This window comes from Gracilinanus agilis, chromosome 1, assembly GCF_016433145.1.
Source record: "Gracilinanus agilis isolate LMUSP501 chromosome 1, AgileGrace, whole genome shotgun sequence".
In the NCBI taxonomy this organism is placed as follows: Eukaryota; Metazoa; Chordata; class Mammalia; order Didelphimorphia; family Didelphidae; genus Gracilinanus; species Gracilinanus agilis.
This window is the reverse complement of record NC_058130.1, coordinates 333,838,155-333,860,697: the sequence shown is the minus strand read 5'-3', so window position 1 is coordinate 333,860,697 and position 22,543 is coordinate 333,838,155. Positions and strand designations below refer to the sequence as shown.

Genomic DNA, 22,543 nt, shown 5'->3' with positions numbered 1-22,543 from the left:
ATAACATGTTCACAGGTTAAGTAAATATTGGAGATATAAAATAATATATATTTTATATTTATATATTATATGCAATATATAACATATTTTATGTAAAATATACAATATACTTTTTAAGGGAAGAGACACATACTAATAACTTGAGAAATCAGGAAAGACTAGAGGAAGATGTTAGCATTTGAGCTGAGCCTTGAAGGGAGTTAGAAATTTCAAAAGGAAGATTCAAGAAGTCAAGAGACAGAATATTCTTTATGGAGAGCACCAAGAACTGCAATTAGGGCATTTTTCCCAGAACTTAAGTGTATTTGAGGAAGAATAAACACCACTGGTAACCACCATGAGGACATGGGGCTGGAGCCAGAAATATAATGAGCTTTGAAAGACAAAACCAGAATTTCCAAGCCAAATGGAGGGTCATTGAAACGTCCAAAGGAGCAACAATGGCATAAGTTAGCTTGAGGAATATCAATTTAATGGTGGTGTAAAGGATAGACCAGTGAATAAAGAGTTGTATTGAGGGAGAATTATTAGAAGACAGTTGCAGTAGTCTAAGGCAAAAGATAATGAGTGGTCTGGACTAAAGTGGTTGCAGTGTGAGTAAACAGAAGAGAACACAGAAAGAGAAGATGCAATCTCTTGAATGAGCAGATGTTAGATATTGTTATTATTCAGTTGTTTCAGTTGCAAATGATTCTCCATGACCCTATTTTGAGTTTTCTTGGCAAAAATACTGGAATGGTTTGCCATTGCCTTCTCCAACTAATTTTAAAGATAAGGAAACTGAAGCAAACAGGGATGAAATGACTTACTCAGGGTCACACAGCTAGGAAGTGTCTGAGACTAGATTTAAACTCAGGTCTTTTATCCACTGTGCCACTTAGCTGTCTTCATGTTAGGGGTAGGCAAGTGAAAAGTCTAGGATGATTCCCACATTGCAAACATAGATGACTAGAAAAATGATAAAATTTGACAAAAATAGGGAAATGAGGAAGGGGGGAAGATTTAAGGAGAAAATACTTCAGGTCTATTTAGTACATGTTTGAGTTTAAGATGCCTATAGGACAACCAGCTGACTAAGGTACTTCAAAGAGAAACATAACAGGCAGTTCAAGATATAGAAACAGACCTTGAGAGAGAGAGAGAGGGCTAATTAAATAGAAATTCTCTTGCCATGGGATTCATGGATTATTTTGCTTTTGCTTTCCTTTGTTCAGAGAAAAGTATGAGAGTATGACCTCACAAATTATTTGGTGGTTGTTTATATGCAGATATTAACCACATATAAACTATGAAGTTTAAGGCAAAAAAAGTTTAAGATATCCAAGACTTTAAATTAAATTTGATAACTGAGTATGAGTGGTTGGAAAGACAGCAGGGCACCTACATGGTCTCAGTGCCAGGTCTGCAGTAAAGAGGACCTGAGATCAAATGTGACCTCAAACATGTCCTAGCTGTGTGACTCTGGGCAAGTCATTTAACATTTGCCTACTTCTTGTCCTTCTGTCTTAGAGTTGTTTCTAAGATAGAAAGCAGGGATTTTTAAAAAATTTTTTCACCCATTGAATTGCATCCAAAGATCCCAAGTTAAAGACCTTTGTTTTACATGAAGCCTTTCTTCATCTCCTTAAATGTCAATGCCTTTCCTCCTAAAAGTGGAGTAAAACCATTTTGTCCATATTCTATATTTACACAAATATGTTTGGATATGTTGCTTCCCCAGTTAGAGTATAAACTCACTGAGAGTAGGTTATGTTTTTGTTTTTATAGTCATATCAGAGTGCAGTGTTGGGACAAAGCAATAGCTTCATAAATATTTATTTCTTGATTCTTCTCTTTTGGACTTGATTTCTTCATCTGTATAGTGAAGGAAGGAGCTGAATAAATTCATTTCTAGATTTAATTGTTATCCCCAAAGGAGCTTGTATCTCTATTACAATGAGTTCTGTCAGCAGTGATTGTTTTTCCCTTTTATTTATATTCCCAGAATGTAGTAGTATGCTTTGCACATAGAAAGCCTTTAATAAATGGCTTGTTGTATTTTCATTCAAAATGACAGGCTTTGGCCAAAAGTGGAACATCCTGCAATGTGAAGTAAGCTGAGCAGCTGTTTGCCCTAGTATGTTATCCTTTCTCTGACACATTGAAGTTCAGTTGCCCCAGAGGCAAATAGTGATCAGATATCTATCTTTCCACCCTAACATACATTGCTCTAGAATGATCCTGCAGAATGGAGGAAGCCCATTCCAACTTCTGAGGGATTACCTTTTTCTCACATAGATTTCAGCAATTATTCAGGACAAGTCTCAAGTAGCTAGAGACTTTATTCTCAAGAGAGGAGACTACGTGTAGAGGGAGCAAAGAAAGGGCGGAACAGCATTTATTTTTGTATCACAAAAAATTAGCCAGCTCCAGGGAACTAAGACTAGAGACCATTATATAGAATAGTATAGCAATAATACCCTCACTACAGTCCAGGTAGGTGGCACAGTGGATTGAGTGCCAGGCTTGGAATCAAAAAGTGCCTTGCCTGAGGCACTTACCAGCTGGGTGACTCTGTTTGCCTCCATTTCCATGTCTATAAAATGAGCTAGGGAAGGAAATGGCAAAACACTTCAGTATTTTTCTCAAGAAAACCCTAAATGAAGAGTCAGACATGACTGAAAAATAACTCAACAGCAATAACAAACAGCAAAATGTCCTCGTATAGAAATAAAATAAAATAAAAAAGATACTACAGTGGGTAGAGTATCCATAATTTTGATATTCATTAAAGGCATATGAAGTAAGAAAGCCATTGTGGAGAGATAGATGAGTATTTGAAAAAAATTGTGTCAAATATGGTACAAACTAAAACATAGAGGTAAGGCTCATAAATCAATAATATCTAAAAAGCCTAAGATTTTCAAGATGTGAGAAATTTTCTTCACAGGTCACAACCCATTTCTGACTTATAGTCTTAGAAGTTTACCTGAGGCTTCAAAAACTATAATAATTTTCTCATACTCATACATCTAATAAGTATCACTGTAGGGATTTTTTTTTAAAGGGGGGACTTTATAGGATTGTAGGTAAAGAGTCCTTCAGAGATTATTTAGTTAAAACCTATTGTTTTATTTTTAAAAACCTCTACCTTCTGTCCTGGTATCAATTCTAAGACCCAAGAATGGCAAAGGCTAGGCAATTGTGGTTAAGTGACACTTGTCCAGAGTCACACAGCTAGGAAATGTGTAAGATCACATTTGAACCCAGGTCCTCCCAACTACAGGCTCTCTAGTGTGATAATGAGATTAAATCTATCCTGCCCATCTTTAGATTTACTCACCAAAGGTGAAAACATCTCCATATAACTCACAAGTTGGGTGGGCTGTAACCCTCATGTGCTAGAGTGAATAACAAATCAGAATTTACTGACTGCCTCCTGGGCATACCTAAGAAAAGAGTCTGTTGTGATTGGACATGTAAACTAAGAGGAGGCCACAGGAAGTGACACAAAAAAGAGGCCCCTTTAAAAAGAGACCTCAGTCAGCTGAGCTCTCTCTTCTGGTTTGTAAACTGGACCTGAAGGAGCTCTTCTGGTTCATGACCGGACTTGGAGGAGGTCTGGAGCTAGTGATACTGTTCCATGTGGTGAATGTTAAAATGGACTCTTCCTGAATTTCTCTTAAGGAACTTCCTTTTAATAGAGACTCTGTGGCTGAAGCTTTTGCTTTGTTTGCCTTCTGGCCTCTGGCTTTCTGGCTTTAGGATCAATGCTGGATTTCCTTCAGCTGAGGTTTAATTAGATCTACCTGGATTGAACTAGGGGATCAGAGCAAATTACCTACTGTGTTAGATTACTTATCCTATCTTATCCTCTCTCTTATTTCCTTATTTCTACTTCCTCTTCTCATCTGTAAATAAATTTCCATAAAAGTCATTTTAACTTGAGGTTATTCTTTAATTGGGGACTGATAATTGTTTAATCCCCTGGTGACCAACCTTTTAATATTTACCCAATCAAAACCCCTTTTTACCCCTTACACTAGATGCCTCCAAACCTATCTTTTTTTTTTAAAACCCTCACCTTCCATCTTACAATCAATACTGTGAATTGGTCCGGAGGCAGAGCAGTGGTAAGAACTAGGCAGTGGGGGTTAAGTGACTTGCCCAGGGTGACATAGGAAATGTCTGAGGCCACATCAGAACCCAGGACCTCCCATCTCTAGGCCTTGTAGAGGTGAAAATTAATATTCAGTAACTAAGTATTATATTTTTTAAAGTTTGTGTAATAATAACTAAAATAAAAAAGATAGTAGCTAAACCCAGCTGGCTCGCAAAAGAAGAGAGGAAGGAGGAGCTACAGAACCTATAAAACAATAATGTGACCATACAAACATGGAGGAGTAGTAGAGATTAAAGGGAATTTGGGGAAATACTAAGGGACTTCTGGTCCCAAGGTTCAAAATCTCCATTTATACAGCCTGATTCTTAATCCACTGAGTCACCCAGCTGCCCCCAAACCTATCATTTTTAAAATGAGGAATTGGGGCTACAATGAGATGAAACAACTTTCCCAAGTTGGCCTAATATTAAGGATTACATCCAGGGATCTTTTCAGACCACAAATGAGTTCTTACATTTGTACATTTTTTCCCCATTTGCCTATATTTAATGAATGTTTGCTATTTTGGGAGATAGAGTAGGAGGAGGTTGGGATGGGGCCAGACCTGTGATTTCATTTCTATAGTGAACTCCTGGTGAGGAAACTCCTTACACCAACCCCAACACCATTATTTATTTTGTAAACTAACAGTTTTAGAGAGTTCCTTGTGTCACTGAGAAGTTAAGTGACTTGAACAGGGTCAGAATGGCACCAGCTAATGTCTAGGGTTCTCGGAAGCCTCACCCCATATTTCCAAGTGCATATGAAAACACTGGTGATCTCAGCTCAGCAGTATCTCCCATTTGCTCACAGAAGATTGCAGAAATCACTTAAGTATCACCTCAATCAATATTGGGAAGGCTGCCCTGGAAAAACTCTAAGGCAACTAATTATGAAGTTTTCCCCAATACTCTGCAGTGTGTCAAAGTAAAAGAACCCAGGGCTCTATTCAGCTAACAGCAAGAAGTTCCAGAGTTGTTCTGGGGTCCCATAATGGTCCATGTTCTACAAATGCTATTTCTGTACCTACCTGTCCCAGTCTTCATCTAGTTCTTCACAGGATTCCCCTCCTGTTGTATAGTCAGTTTCATAATGGTCCTGGTCAGCTCTTCTCGATGTCCTTCCTTTCCCATGAGATTTCTTTGTACATACCAAGTTGCCATTGCTACTGTACCGAGGCTGCCTGAAATCATCCACTGGTGAAGTCACCGGAAGCACTTTAGCCACTTCTGGGGTCCTAGAAGAAAACAGCAACATCATACACGAGTGGTCAATTTAGCAGCTAAAACCAGAACATTTCATGGAATGAATGATCTTCTCAGTGAAGGCAAGACTATTCAATCCTACCCTCTTCCACAATCCAAATAGCAGCAAGAACAGATGCCAAAGAAACCTCCAAAATTGTGTGTGTTCATTCAGTCAAGGAATTTATGCAAGGTCCACTGCACAGATCCCTGGAGTTTGGCATGCCCAACTTTGCAGCTCTTAGAATTTTTTGATGCATGTAATAGTTTTTAGGTCCACTTTTAAAAGGAGCCTCTCTTAAGCTTTTCTAAATAAAACAAATAAGGGTATTTAATCTTAGGAAAATTCAGTTTCACTTGAAAGGGTATATATCAATAATTTACCTTACACTAGTCCAGTTGGGGGAAATCCTAGCACTTTTTCTGTTTTATGGGTTTTTTATGTTCCATAGAATAATTTTTTTTTTTAAAAATCCAAAGTAGGGCAGGGAAAAATGTACAGTATCCCACTACTGGGGCATTTTTAAAAAAACACATAAAACATTTAATATGAAATTATAATTACTCACATTTCAAGTTAAATTCTTTTAAAATCTAGATTATTAAGCTTTAAAGTATAACTAAAGATAAGTATTAAAGATCCCTTCAAATGTCTGGTCATATTAGAAAGAATGGAGAACATTATATAATTTTTTTCAATGGCATTCACTATTGCTAAAGTATTTTGATACTTCCCCCACTCAGAAAGTAAAATTACTTCAAAATGTAAAGGGATCTTGGGAAAGCAGTAAAACCAAGTTCCTTAAAGTGAATGCCAATCTGGAGTTTTGATTTGGGAAAAGGTAACAAAGAATAGCCTAAGGGAGAAAGAATGTTTAAGAATGCACAAACATGGAAAAGGCAATAAGAAAAGGACCAAGAGAGGGCAAGTTAACTCCTAACAGGTGGCTTTTCACCTAATGGCTTTGGAGAGCTCAGGATGTGGCAGAAGGAAACAAAAGATTCAGCCAAGGAACAGAGGGGCAAATTTACATTTTAATCAAAGCTTCCTTAAATCTCATTACCTTAACAAGTACTTCTAAAGCACTCTCAATAACTTGAAATGTTCTCATTTTAGGTTTTTTGGGGTAATTTAGAGAAAGGTTTTCTATTCTTCCACTCAGAGTTATTCAGCTTCCTCCAAAGAAGTCCTCTTCAGGCACATCATTATTCAGGCACCCCACTCCACCCACCCCTACCCAAAGGCAATTCTTTTAAAGGCAGACCAGCCTAAGGAAATTCAGAAAGGCTCAACACCCCCACCCCACCCCCAGGAACCCCCAGGACATGAATTTTTCTTCCAGCCTTAGCAACTTAGGGAGAACTTTCAGGAGTTATGACCCAGCCCTCAGCATTTATCTATGAAATTAAAGTTTCTTCAAATATGGATGTACTTTAATTTTTTTAAAAAGCCAGAGAGGCACAATCTATATTTTTATCATTCCTTTTTTAAAAAAGTTTGTTGGAACCATATGGTTGATTCAATTTGCTAAATAAGATAACTTATATTGAGGATATCGGAAATACTTTTTGGTAAAAGACATTTCTAAAAAAGACTTCAATTAAATTTTAAAATATTGTGCTAAACAAAAGAAAATCTCATTCCTCTCCCACCCCCAGTTCTCTCAAGATATTACTTAAGAGTCAAAAGAAGTGTTAAAGTAGGCTTTAAAAAAAGAAGGGTTTTCGGGTGGATCTGATAGCTGGGAGGACCTGGCCTCAGTCAGATCCTAGCTGTGTGACTCTGGGAAAGTCACTTAATTAACCCCAATTGCCAGCTCTTCTGCCTTAGAATAAATGCATAATAATAGTTCTAAGACAGAAGGAAAGGTTTTCCCCCACCCCCCCAAAAAAATGAGGTTTCTGGGTGTGTTTGGGTTGGGAATCTACAAGCTTTGGAAATTACACTCCATTCTGGTTTGTCACCAAACTTGAAAACCTCCTAAACTTGTGGCCCAGCAGAATTCCTGCACATTTTAATCACCTGTTATAAGAAGATGGACATGAAGCCAAGTTTTGTCCCATGAGTCATCAGGAAACAAACTTCCAGATACTCTGTCCAAAACTCTGTGAGAATAACATATGATATATGCACAGGTTCTTGCTTTGGATACAGCTCTGAGAGGCAAAAATGGTCACATAAAACCTTCAAAAAAGGCTGCAGTTTTCAGGGCAAAGGCAACAAAAAAAGAATAGAATCAACTACTCGGTTTTGCTAGAGAATTCTATTTAGAAGTTTCATGGAAAGTTCATGATATCAGAAATCTTTGGGATGATAGCTTAAGTTCTTCAACATTCAATGTCAGCTTGGACTTGTTCCATCTGGATTCTTCCCACATCTCATATTTTTTATTGTTTTAAATCCTTACCTTTCTTTCTTAAAATTGATAATAAGTATTGGTTTCAAGACAGAAGAAAAGTAAAGGTAAGGCAACTGAGGTTAACTGACTTTCCCAGGGTCACAAAGCTAGGTAGTATCTGAGGCCACATTTGAACCCAAGCTCTCCCATCTCCAGGCCTGGCTCTCCATTATCTGGGTCACCTAGTTGCCCCTCTTCTACATCTTTTAAATATCATTGCACATTTTTGCCTCTCCAGAAAGTACTGTACTCACATCCATTTTTCCTTCTTCGAGGAAATCTTAGAAGAAGGTCTTAATTATGTATGTGTAGAATTTGTTGTTTAGTTGTGTCCAATTTTTTGTGACCCTGTGGACTATTCTGTCTACCAGGTTTTCTTGGCAAAGACAATGGAATGGTTTGCCATTTCTTTCTCTAGTGCAGTGATGGGCAAACTACGGCCCTCGGGCCAGATGCTGCCCCCTGAAATGTTATCTGGACAGCCAACATTATTCCTAATCTGATGAATACAATGAGTAGGATACAATACAATGAAACTTTGAAAGAGTTGCCTTAGAAACAGACTGACAGATGAGCATTTCCTTTCCTTTGGCCCCCTCTTTAAAAAGTTTGCCCATCACTGGTCTAGTGGATAAAGGCAAAGATTAAGTGACTTGCCCAGTTTCACATAGCTGGTAGGTAGGATTATGAATAACATCACATTTGATTTCATTTCATAGTTAAAAAAAACAAACAAAAAAACAATCACAGCTGGTATTTATAAAGCACTTTATATGCATTATTTTACTTGATCCTCATAATTCAGGGAGGAATTATGCCCATTTTACAGATATTCACCACCACTATCAATTTGATAAACACCGAATTAATTATTAATTAAATTACTGGAGTTAATTCTCTTTCAGTGTCTCCTGTCCTACCTTTCCAAGATTACTTCATCCTATTCTCTCCGCTTTTGTTTACCAATTGCATGTAATAACAACTTCCCACATAAGTTTTTTCAAAGTTATATGTTCCAAATTGATTCCCTCCTTCCTTCCCCCTTCCCACAGCTGACAAGCAAAACATATTTCCAAATTGTTCATTTTTGTAAGTGAATAATCTTATCTTTCCCACGTTTTTATGACCTGAACATACACGGTGGTTTATCACGGAGGGCCTTTGCTCTCTGTTAGCCAAGTTTGGAATGTTCTCCAGTTTCAAATGCCACCTCCTAAGTCAATCTCAGAGCACTTTGAATTTCTCCTACTCACTTACAATTATTTAAATTGCATTGTGCTAAGAGTAACCAGGTAGCTCAATGGATAGAGAACAGACCTGGTGATGGGAAATACAAAATGGAAAATTCAAACCTAGTCTCAGACACTTCCTAGCTGTGTGACCCTGAGCAAGTCACTTAAGCCCCATTGTCTTGCTGTTACCACTCTTCTGCCTTGGAGCCAATACTAAGTATTGATTCTAAGTTGGAGGTAAGGATCTTTACAAAATAAACTGAATTATGCCATCTATATCTGTCTCCTATTACCTCCATTAAGTTGTAAATTCCCTGTGAGCAGGAACCTCATTTTATTTATTTTCCCTAATGCCTATCATCATGCATTTTATGTAGTAACAGGAACTTGTTGAGTTGAATAGAAACCTTAGAGGGCATCTAATCCAATCCACTGAGGCAGATGGGTAGCTCAGTGAATAGAGTGCTAAGCCTTGAGTCAGAAAATCTGGGTTCATATCCATCCTCAGACATTTACAAGCACGGTGACTCTGGGCAAATCATTTAACCTCTATTTGCTGAAATCCACTGGAGAAGGAAATGGGAAATCCCTCCAGGATATTTGCCAAGAAAACCCCATTTACAGTAATAGTCCACAGGATCACAGAGTTGGACACAACTAAACAAGAAATTCTATCCCTACATAAGTAAGACGTTCCTCTTCAATGTTTCTGATATTTGGTCATTTAGCCCCAGTGTGAAAACCTTGGAATGACAGGAAACAGCCCATTCTACTCTGGGAGAGTTTTGTTAGGAAAGGTTTTCCTTATGAAACCTAAATCTGACTGTAATTTCTACCCATTGCTCCTACTGTGTACTAAATGGACATCGGTTGAATGTTGAATATTTTTTCTCTTCGGTAAGATGATAAAAACTTCTCCTAAGAAGCAAGATCTATCTTTGTACCTTCTATGATGCCTTGTCTTGTATCTACAAGGTAACTAATAAATATCTGTTAAATAAAATTGAACTAAATCTCCCAATGAAAGGAAAAAGAGAAGGTAAAAAAATGCCTATTATAAGTTTTCAAGAGATTTCAATAATCCTTAAATATTCTTGTTCAGACAAGATATATTAGGTCAAAGTCAGTTATCACTTCATAAAGAACTTATTTCCTTATAGCCACCACTATCATAGCCAACCTCATCTCTTTCTTTTTTATTTCTTCCCTATCTCCTGCCATCATCCCCTCCCTTGCCAACATAAAATGCATTCATCATCCTCACTTCAGCACAAAATCTGATCTAAAAGTTCCCTTCTCTTATTTATAGATTCTTCTACCCTTCTGTCCTTTGTGTCTCTCCTTTGTTCTTATACCTTATTGGGCAGTTACCAAACTCACGAGAATCATCCTGGTCTGATGGGATATAAAGTTAGGAGAAAACTTAAATTCTAGTTTCAAGAAGACTAGTATGGGGGCAACTAAGCACAGTGGACAGGGAGTCCAGCCTGGAGTCAGAAGGACCTGGGTTCCAACTTGGCCTCAGATACTTCCTAGCTTAGGTGACCCTGGGCAAGTCATTTAACTCCAATAGCCTAGCTCTTGTGGCTCTCCTATTTTAGAATTGATACCAAGATAGAAGATAAGGGTTTTAAAAAAAAGAGAGATGATGCTGACTAGTATAAGGTTAGGAATTCTTATTTGTGTAGCCTGAGTGAACCCCTGTGAAAGATGTATAGAACCACAAAGAAGAGTTGTGATATGATCACAAAATGGGTTCTGACCTATACACAGATCTACCAATTCTACCAATTCAGAATGCCAAGGACTTCATAGCTTCATCTAACTGCAAATGGCATTTTTACAATATCCTGGATTTGGAAAGACACCCTCCAACTTATCTTATTTACTAGCTTATAGCTAATAAACCAATGATAGATATGAGATTTTACTATATCATTAACAAGACCTTTTGAGGATATCTATTATTATCGACTAATATAGAAGCCCAGAATCAACCTGGTTGCTTGACTGCTCACATAGCCTAGATGAGATGGGAATCACCAACTCTATTCCTTCTGGTGAGATGGAATCCACCAGACCTCTCCATCGACCCTGAAGCTCAACTTTCTTTTATATATTGTCTCCTTCAATTAGAACATGTCCCTTGAGAGCAGGCATCGCTTTTCTTTTCTTTTTGTATTCTTAGCACTTAGCACAGTGCCTGGCTCATAGTTAGCAACCAAAAAAGGCTTTTTAAACTCTTTCATTCAAAGAACTATGGGAGCAGAAACACAGAAGAAAAACAACTGCTGATCACATGGGTAGATGGGGATGTAGACTCTAAATGATCACCCTAATGCAAATACTAATAATATGGAAATAGGTCTTGATCAATGACACATGTAAAACCCAGTGGAACTGCTCATTGGCTACGTGAGGGGGATGGGAGGAAGGGAGGGATAGAACATGAATCATGTAACCATGAGAAAAAATTTTTAAATAATCAATAAAAAAAGAGGTTATTGTGAGGGGGAAAATTTTAAAAATTAAAAATTAAATTCTTTCATTCAAGAAAGGGCATCCCAGAGGGAAAAGGAACTTAAATAATCTTCAGATTACTAAAATGGAACTGCTAAAAACATAGGATTGTGCTTATATCACTGACACTCAATCAGTCAAACACACACTTACTAAACATTTCCTGTGTGCAAAGCCGGGTGATGAGCATTAAAGATATGAAGGGAAGGGTGGTAGCACCTAAATTAGGAGGGCTGAGCTTTGAAAGGACTTCAACATATGGAGGTGGGAGTTTGGTTAAGTCTATTGAAAGCATGAAGGGATACTGGGAGCAAAGATACAGGAGAGGGAGGGAGGGAGAGAGAGCAAGAGAGATAGAGAGAAGACACAAATTATCTAGTTTGGTAGGAGAGAACCCATGAAGATGGGAAATATGAGCTGAAAAAATGAGCTGAAATCCAGGAGCAGGAATTTTTACTTGGTAAGTAATGGAAATTTAATGAAGGTTTTTGATAGACAGGATAATAGTAGTGAGAGTCATGATAATAGCAGAATGTTTATTATGAAGGATGGCCTGGAGAAAGAATATCAGTCAGACAGCTGCTTGTTACTGAATTTCTTATTTGCTACATCAGTTTTCCAATGTTGCAATGCAATAGCATCATTCATATCCTCACCTCTTATAAATGTCTAGGAGAAAGAGGCCAGTAGGATGCTAGCTTTGCAAATTTTACTAAGCAGACCAGCACCATTGACATTTTCCTGTTCTGCTTCATCCAAACATGGGTGTGGGGGAAATAATTGGAGACACATTTAAGATATTCCTAGACCCACTTAGCAAAGGTGGAGTCATCTTCAACTAAGTATCTTCCTTTGTCTCTTAAACCAGACTGAGCTTAAACAGGGCTGTTTATTGCAGAGTCCTTGTATATTGGAACCCTAGTCCTATTTTTGACATTAACAGAGGTAGAACATGGAATAGTCACTTGACTTCTTGAGGGCTCAATTTCCCCATTTGTAAAATGGAAAAATTTGCTCCATGGGCCCTTCCAGGGAGTCTCTGATTCTAACATTGTCATTACCTAATAACAACAGAAATGAAAGAAGCAGCATTGTATAGTAAAGACAGCGCAGGTGACTACAAATGCTGCCTCTTAGGCTTACTACCTATAAGATCTTGGAGACATCAGTTAACCACCCCTCTGCTTTGCTTTCTTCATCTGTAAAATAAGGGCAATAGTAGCCCACGAGGCACCTTTCAGCTCTAAATCTTTGATCCTAGGATTGTATTAGAGCTCCAGAATTCCTCCAATCTGATACTCCTCCTCTGAATCCTCCTAGCATTTTGCACCTCTCAGAACCCTTATCACATATGACTTCTTATTAGTTATTTGTACAAATCCTAGATGTGCTACTAGACTAGAAGATGCCTGAGGGCAAAGGCAATGTTTTCCTCATCTTTCTATGTCCTTCATGGCTTAGCATAATACTATACACATACAAGGCACTCAATCAATACATTTGTTGAATGACTCCAATAAAAGAACATACTATCTGATACAAAACCTTATGTGGGAACCTCCCTAGAGCTGGAGTGGCACAGGGGATAGAACACTGGAGCTGGAGACAGGAACACCTGAGTTTGAAATCAAATCCAACCCCAGACAGTGATGAGTTAGCTGAGAGACCCTTGCCAAGTCACTTAACCACTACTTGCCTCGGTTTCCACAAATATAAAATGTAATCAATAATGGTGCCTACCTCACAAGACAGTTTTGAAGACTGAAAGAGGTAATATTTATAGAGCACTTAGTATACTGTCTAGTAGAGAGTAGTGCTTAATAAGTATGTGGATATACACGCATATAAAATACACACATCTATATAATATATACCTATATAATAATATCTATCTATATAATATATACCTATGTATGTATATAACATAGTAAGTGCTTGTGTGTTGTAAATATACACAGTAACAAAAGTAGATGTGTATATATATACATACATGTATATATACATACATGTATATATACATACATGTGTTTATATTATATTTTAGCTGAACATGATTGTTTAGGTACATATTGCCTTCCTGATGTACTCTCCACTCTTTGAAAGAATGGATTACTTCATTTTTATCTTTGAATTTCTAATACTTAGTATGTCTGGCATACAGTAGATATTAGAAAATGAATGTTTCCCCTTAAAATTTTGGAAAAGTAATGGCATCAGGATGGCTAGATGGCTCAGCAAATTAAGAGCTAGGTCCAGAGACTCAAGGTCCTGGGTTCAAATGTGGCCTCAGATACTTGCTAGCTGTGTGACTCTGGGCAAGTCACTTAACTCCCACTGCCTAGCCATTACCACTATTCTGCCTTGGAACCAATACACAGTATTGATTATAAGATGGAAGGTAAGGGGAAAGGTGGAGAGGGGGAGAGACAGAAAAGGAAAGGGAAGGGTAGAGAAGGGGAGGAAGGAAGGAAGGAATGGCATCATGAATGCCCATGCAGCTAAGTAGATGAGAGACAACAAAGGTCACATGACACCAAATCAATTAATTTTACAAGCCTGAAAACCATAAAAAGGGTGGCACCCTAGGTGTATCCCTAGCACCCTATGACCTGTTGTATCTTGAATGCCCTAGTGCTCTGGTATTTGAAAGTGAAGACAAAAAGTTTGCTAGGAAAATCTTTTCTGAAAATGTTTCTAGTTTTCATCAATAGAGAAGTAGCTACTGAGCACACAAATAGAAGATTATTAACTAAGGTCCACAGCAGGTTTATTTAGTTTCCAAATTCCATTCCATTCATTATAATAAAGGTCATTGTTTCCAGTTGAATCCCATAATTAAAATCAGATTGCCAGTGTAGGATTAATGGTTTTAGCACCTCCTGTGCTCTAAGAATGGCCCTTTCTATGACTCCTCACTATGCTAAATGTGGGGCAGCTAGCATAATGTTAAGGAAAGACTCTGAGTCTGGAGTCAAAGGCCTCAGATCCAAATTCCACCTTTGCTCTTTACTTATGACATGGGAAAGGTCAATTTTACTTCCTTAAAATTCAGTTTTCTCATTTGCAAAATGATGGGGCTAGACTAAACAAACTCTAAGGCTGTATCAGTTCTAAATCTATTCACCAATAATTCTGCTAGAAAATTCAAATCAGGAGATTTAAGATAAGATTTCTTCAACATGAAGGAAAGAAATGCTGGCTGCTTGGTGGATAAAAATGTCCATGCTAAAGAAGCAAATGCAATGAGCCATCCTGCCATCCCCGTGGACATACTAGCAAGTTCCCTAAGCATTTTTTTTGCACCATTTAATACGGGACCAAACAAGAAACAGGTAACAAAGGCCAAGGAAAAATACAGTTCTTGGACCATATGAGTAGGTGTAACAGAAGCACTGTGCTGGAATGGAGATTAAAGATTGTTTAGTCTAGACTTCTACTTTCACAGATGAGGAAAGCAACTGAGTCCAAAGAGACCTAGTGACTTGCTCAAGGTTCACACATACAGTTCAGATAAGATATAACTAGAACCCAGATTTCCTACCACCACCAAAAAAAAAAAAAATCGCATGCAATAAACAGGGAGAGAAGCAGAAGACAAAACTTTCTGCTTCTTCCTTTTCCACAAAATAAGGAGATACATTCCTTTCTAGGTCCTATGATCCCATGAAATTCCAAAGGGATAGAAGAATAGAAAGGTAACATATCTGATGTGAATAATAATTTTTTAGGTCAACCTTTAGGTTTAATAATAGTAGTAGTAGTAGTAGTAGTAGTAGTAGTAGTAGTAGTAGTAGTAGTAGTAGTAGTAGTAGTAGTAGTAGTAGTCAATATGCAAATTTCTGCATCAATTTCTTCATCTGTAAAATGAAGGTGTTAGACAAGGTGATCTTTAAGGTTTTGCCAATGTCAAAATCTTATAAAAGGTACAAATCAAGAAGCTCCTCATTTATAAGTATCCTGACAACAATGAGAAATACTACCAACTACAATAATTCAGCACAATGACATCTAGTGCTTAATGGTTACAAAGGATTTCATGTAAACTATCTGATCTGAGAATCTCAAAAACTCGGCAAAGAGGGTAACACTATAAGCATTATTACACACATATACAATCTGGCTTCAGACACCTATTAGTTGTATAATCCTGGACAAGTCACTACTTGCCTCAGTTTCCTCACCTATAAAATGAGCTGGAGAAGGAAATGGTGAACCACTGGAGGCCTTTCCCTTTCTACAAATTTTGTCATTTTACAAATGAAAGAGTTGAGGCTTAAGGAAGTCAAATAAGGAAATTAAACAGAGCAGAGAACAACAGCCTCAGTGTCAAAGCTCAAATGCTCTCTGCTACTTCCTACCTAGGTGACCCCTCTAGACTTCAATGCCCACATCAGTGAAATGGGAGAGTTAATCAGATGATCTCTAAAGCCCTCTCTAGCTCTAGCATTCTGGGATTCTATGACTTCTCTGAGGTCAAATAGTGGCAAGTGGCACCAAGTGGACACTGGAATCCAAGTCTTCTGACTCCCAAGTGTTCTTTCCACTGCTCCATAAATGGCAAGCAAAAGAAAATGCACCGGGGCAGCTGGGTAGCTCAGTGGATTGAGAGCGAGGCCTAGAGACGGGAGGTCCTGGGTTCAAATCCGGCCTCAGACACTTCCCAGCTGTGTGACCCTGGGCAAGTCACTTGACCCCCATTGCCTACCCTTACCACTCTTCCACCTATAAGTCAATACACAAAAGTTAAGGGTTTAAAATTTAAAAAAAAAGAAAAGAAAATGCACTGACATTCATGAAAGCCAACACAGGTGCCAAATAGTTACACAAAGTCTTTGTAGCAATTATACACATCAGAATTAACTTTTAAGTAAAATATCCTGGTGATGAATACGCCACAATAGAATTACTAAACCAAAATCGGTGTAGGGGATACTGGTTACTTACGGTGTTGATTTGTATGAAGAGTCCAGATATGATCTTTTCTCATTCATTCTGCCATAAGAAGAATATGCCATGGAACCGTCAACTCTATCCACATAGTCAGATGGAGCTGGGGGTACTTCTTGTGTATCTACAGATACATTCTTCACCTAAAGGGTTTAAGAAACAATATCTTTAATAGAGTCATCTGAGAAAATGGAGGGGAAAATGCTGGAATGTCTCATATAAATGTAAGGTTTTTTCCATACCTTGGACACTCAAGGAAAATGGAAACAAATCCATTTTATAGGTATATGTTTATAAAAACACTTAATTGTTCTGATACAGATATGTTCAAGGGACCAACCAAGAGTCGCTCTGCCTTCAGTTGTCAGTGTAGGAGGAGGAGGAAGTGGAGGGCAGAAGTGGGTTCAGACTCAGGAAAATTGAGTTCTAAAACTGGCTCTGACACGTGTGAGTCTCTTAACCTTTTCTTAAAGTCTTAGCTTCTTTATTGATAAAATAAGGGAGTTCAACCAGATTGCCTTGGAAGCCCCTCAAATCTATGATGCTATTATTATAAGCTCCATGCTAGCAGTGTCACCTTAGGTAAGTCATTCAACTCCTAGGAGCTTAAGTTTCTTCAGTTGTAAAATGGAGATAGTATTTCCAATAACAATAATAATAATATAGCACTTTCTGTGTGCCAGGAAATTATTATCTATTTGATCCTCACAGCAACTCTAGGAGACAAAGATGCTATTATTATTTCAATTATGTGGATGAGGAAACTGAGGTAAAATCAAGGTTAAATGACTTGCTCAGGGTCATTTACCACTAGTGTTGGAGGCCAGATTTGAACACCTGTCTTCCTGATACCAGGTCCAGAACTCTATCCCCCACTCTACTTTGAAAACCTTAAAATATCATTTAAATGATCAGACTTATTATTCAGTTTAGGTACTGATATGAAATTAAATCCAGGAACACTTTAAAAATGGATTTAAGAAAAAAGTGAGAATCAGGAAGAAAAATGAAAAGTTCAGATTCTCCTTTACAAAAGATTCTAAATGGCTTTTTTTCTATGTATGGTACCCATGGAAAAATGGTCACAGTTTGTTTAAATTTCTTTCTTTCCTTTTTGTAATCTGAGAGTAAATTCTTCCTTTAGAGAAGTCCAATCCAGACCTGGTTTCTTTACTATTATAGAAATGGCCTTATATCTCAGGAAACAGTGGGAGAAGAGTATTTACATCTCAAAAAGACAGATGGATGGGATCAAAGAATTTTTTTGAGTATCTGAAGACCAGGATTTCCTTCTCTATTATAGGTCTAAGCAATTAGGTTCATCATTTGTTGAAACTCTTGGTCCCTGGGACTCAGGGTACCATGTGAGTGTTGATTTTTCCATATAATAAGTGAACAAATGACATTCTTACAATACCATAAATAAAAATTATGTACAGCTGTACTATAGGATTTCAGTGCTACATGGGGTACTGGTGGAGGGGAGGAGGCTATCCTTTGATTGTTTACTGTTCTTGTGAGTCAGAAAGGAATGAAATATTTCCCCTGTGAAGGTGGATTTTTGGCAGTATTTGGGAAACCAGTGGGTGGGGGTTGCCAGGAAGTGTTCTTAGACCCCGCTACAGGGAGGAGGGATGAAGACCATTCTTGGCTCCTATTGAATTTCTTAGTACACCCAGATCACATGTTTTTTTCCGCTGGGATAATGATCAAGGCCTGAAACTTGCTCTTTCTCTAGAGGTCTATTCAAGAGTCAGGAGGTCTCTCATTTCTTAAAAACATGAGGCATATTTCTCCAAACGTTTTTACTTCACCCAGAGTTACATCTTGATAACTTTTGGCAGGCCTATAATTTTAGAAAATCAATGGCTCAAATGTCTAAACAGGCAGACAAAAGCAAAATGTCCTTTAAGCTGCTCAGAGTGGTTGCTATTCAGTCGTGTCTCAATCTGAGACCACATTTGAGGTTTTCTTGGCAGATACTAAAAGTGGTTTGCCATATTCTTCTCCAGCTTATTTTATCAATGAGGAAATTGAGGCAAGCAGGGTCAAGTGACTTGCCCAGAGTCACACAGCTGGGAAATGTTGGAGACAAGATTTGAACTCAGGTAAATTGAGTCTTCCAGACTCCAAGCCAGGCATGCCTGATGCTCAATGTACCTTGGCCTCTTACTGATCGGAACTTTCATCTCTTGTTGTCTAGTTTAGAGAACTAAATGCTTCCCTGACCACTGCTTTTCTCCAGCATTAGCACAATTCTTCTTTTGATACAAGTCTTAGTATTAGGAAAATAAAATATTTTTCAACCCAATGAGCATTTATTGAGCTCCCAATTATGGGCCAAGCACTGAAGGATACAAAAGACAAGAACAAAGCGTACCTTGACCCCAAAAGGCTTAAATTCTATTGGCCAAGAGTACACACAGGTCAATAAATACAAAATGTATACACAAAGGAAACACAAAGCAATCTTAGTGGTAGGGAGAACACTACAAATGGGAAAATAGAGAAAAGAGTTTAAAGGAGGGGGCACTTGAGTCATGCTTGGAAGGAAGGTAAGCATTCTAGCTCTTGAGGTTCAGGTGAGGAAGGAGAATACCTGAACACTAATCTTAGCTTTCCAGATAAATTAGAGATCAGTTCATGTCACTTCATAACTACATCTAGAATTCAGCCTCCTCCAGTGCTCTCACCCTAACTTAACTTTCCAGTCTTCCCTGCAATAAAGTGAGCTCCTCCAGAGCAAGGATCCTCTTTGACTTTCTTTATATCCTCACATTTAGCACAGAGTAAGCATTTAATTAATACTTGCTGAAAAAGTAAAATAAAACAAATGCTTGCTGACTAGCTACATCTTGCCAAACTAAGTTATTCACTATCCAAGATATGAAACATTTCATGTTTAAGTCTTTTCTTTGTGTCCCCTTAATCTCAAAGGCCCCCCCTGCAATTCCATCTCCACCTGTCAAAATCCTAAAACAATAAGCTCAAACTTGCCTATCCTTGCCTCTCCTCCATTCCACCCATACCAACATTTCTCTGAATCTTCAATTGCATTTGTCTATAATTCCTTTATGTCACTCACAGCATTTGACCTCTTGGTGCAATTATTGTCATGCCAGGTATACTTCTTTGTTTTTTGGGAACACAGATGTTATATGCATCTTGGTATAAATATTTGGAGTGGAATAAATAGCTGTTGAATTAAAATGCTATAAGGGAGGGGACAGCCAAGTAGCTCAGGGGGCAGAGAGCCAGGCTTGGAGACAGGAGGTCTTGGACTCAAATCTGTCTAGCCTCAGACTCTTCCTAGCTGTTTTTATAAGAATATATAAATATAAGTTACACTGTGTGACCCTGAGCAAGTCACTTAACCCCAAATGCCTAGCCCTTACTGTTCTTCTGCCTTGGAACCAACACTCTGTATCAATTCTAAGATAGAGGGTAAAGGTTAAAAAAAAAATTCAGGGGAGTACCTAGGAATGTCTTTGATGTGATTTGAATCAAGAGAAGGAACTCAATGTTTCTAAAATGTACTAATAAAAAAAACTTGTTGAAGGCTAGACACAGTTTGATAACAAGGACATGTAAAATAAGTCTTTGTTCATAACAATCCTGTCTTTTCATTTGCAGATTATATAATAATTTAATATCTTGAGATAAAAATACAACTAGAACACCTCTGATGATTAATGTGAACATTTGTAAACCTCTGGAATCTTATAACAAAAATATGACATGAAACTGATATATTAGAGGATAACTATTCATGTTAAAATGATCACTTAAAGAAAACTAAATGTATAAACTGGGTACGCTACCAAAGACATAGCTTCTTTTCTTCTTTTGTCTGGAAATGATCTCAATATTATTATTATGGTTCTTTATGCTTTCCTAATTTAAACTAGAGATTGAGAGATATGTGACTTAAGTATCTTCATTCATACTACTGCAAAAAGTTCCTTATAAAGAACTACAGGAGTGGAAACACAGAAGAAAAACAACTGCTTGAAACAATGGGTTGATGCGGACATGATTGGGGATGTAGACTCGAAACTACCACACCAAGGCAACTATCAATAATATGGAAATAGGTCTTGATGGATGACACATGAAGAAACCAGTGGAAATGTGTGCCGGCGATGGGGAGGTGGGATGGGGGGAGGGAGTGAAAGGGAGAGTAAGAACATGAATCATGGAACCATGGGAAGATTCTCTAAAAAACAACAACCAAAAAAAGTTCCTTAGAAGTGTGCAAAAAATGTCATCTTGCAAAAGTTAATTGTTCTCTTTGGGATTCTGTTGCTGGTGAAAATGAAGGGGTTGAGGCAAACAATCTAGATAATGCCTACAACAATGTAAATGGAATGAAGAACAATAAAAAAAATTCATAACTGAAAGCTGAGTAACTATAGTGACCAATAAACTTAGCCCTGTAGAAGAGATGAGAAAAGATCCCTTCATCCTTTTTAGGGGCAGAGGTAGGGGATTAATGTGTGAATCACTAAATAAAATGATGGATTTTTTTCACTGTATTAGTTTATTTTACTAGACTTTTCCCCCTTTATTTCAAGGGATGGTTTCCTGAAAAGGGTGGAGATGTATTCAGAAATGAATCATGATTAAAAGTAAAATATGTTAATTTTTAAAAAGAGGGGCAAGAGAATGTTTTAGATTTCTGACCAAAAAAAAAAAAATTCAGTCTCTCCCTGAAACTATGCAAAAGGATATGAATTCTTTCTTAAGAAAATGTACTAAAAACAACAATAATAACAAACCCCATATTTGTCTTATAGAGTGAATTTCCATTCCTCTTCCTCAAATCACTGTCTATGACCTGCTTAGAAAAGGGAACTCTTGAGTGTGGAAACTGCCTAAGGATAAAGATCCCCTATAACTGGAGTCACTGAGAGTAAGTTAGTAGCCTGAACCCTGAACAATAATGGACTTTCTCAAGATGTCACAGTTAGTCCTCTACACTAAACCAGCTACCTAGCTCTGTTGCTAATAGAAGTGAAAACTTTTACATTGACAGCCAGCGAGATCTCATGCCTCTCTTTGTTTTCCCTTCCCCACCTTACTGCCCACCCTGCCATGTCACTTCCTCACAGGAAGAATGTATTTATTAACCTAGAAGCACTTTTAAGTGATCTAGCAAGGAGGCAAAAGTATTCTATTTAAAGGAAAATGTTAAATCCAAAATGGCTTGAGTATGCTATCTTTTTACACATATCTATGAATATGTTTTCTGGATGGTGGGTATTCTATACAGCCTTGTTTCAAATTTCTCATCTACTTCACTTTGGGTCATAGGATTATAGAATACTAAAATGGAGTAGAAAGGTCCCTTAGAGGTCTTTTAGTCCAAGCCTCTTAATTTATAGATGAGCAACAGAGGTCCAGAGAGGATAAGTAATTTGTCCAATGTCCCACAGGTAGTTAAGTGGAAGAGTGAGTATCTGAATTTAGGATCTCTGTCTTTCAAACTCAACAAACACCCGTTCCCACTATACCAGTGTGGAATAGATACAACCTATACACACTGGTATAGTGGGATTCCACAGTGGTATAGTGGGAAAGGGTGTCTGTTGAGTTTAAAGACAGAGATCCTGAATTCAGATACTCACTCTTCCACTTCTCAAGCTGTGAAACTCTCACTTAAGGTGAAGACATGGAGCAAAATATTATGGCCAGAAGCCTACCATTTGGATGGAAAGTTTTCTCCACACAAAATTACTACCTACATTTGTTTCAAATATTATACACCTTTGTTTAGTCTCCTGGGCAGGTCAAAATGAAACTAGGATAAGTTTCTTAGCTTGGCAATTAAATTAGCTGAACATATGGGGTGCTAGAGGGCGGAGCACCTTAATCTCAAAGTATCATCTCTAATTTTATAACCTGAATGCCCCAACTGCTTTCCATATCCTTGTAGCACAAGTTCTCCAACCAGTAAGTGGTTTAGCTAGTTTTTCTAGTTTTTCTGATACTTTACACCTTCAGATGCTCAACCAGCAAAGGCCTCCAAATCCATTCAATGTTTCCTTCAATTTTTGCTCT

At 37.8% G+C, this 22,543-nt stretch overlaps 1 protein-coding gene across 1 annotated transcript in view; it reads right to left on the bottom strand.

Moving 5' to 3' along the window:
- OCLN (occludin) overlaps positions 1-22,543 on the bottom strand; it is a 52,164-nt gene that overhangs the window by 8,423 nt on the left and 21,198 nt on the right. Inside the window, exons 4-5 of the mRNA XM_044657681.1 lie at positions 16,481-16,626; positions 5,172-5,378 (exon numbers count right to left, since the gene is read on the bottom strand). Of these exons, the coding sequence (XP_044513616.1) occupies positions 5,172-5,378; positions 16,481-16,626 (353 nt within the window). The remainder of the gene's footprint in view (positions 1-5,171; positions 5,379-16,480; positions 16,627-22,543) is intronic.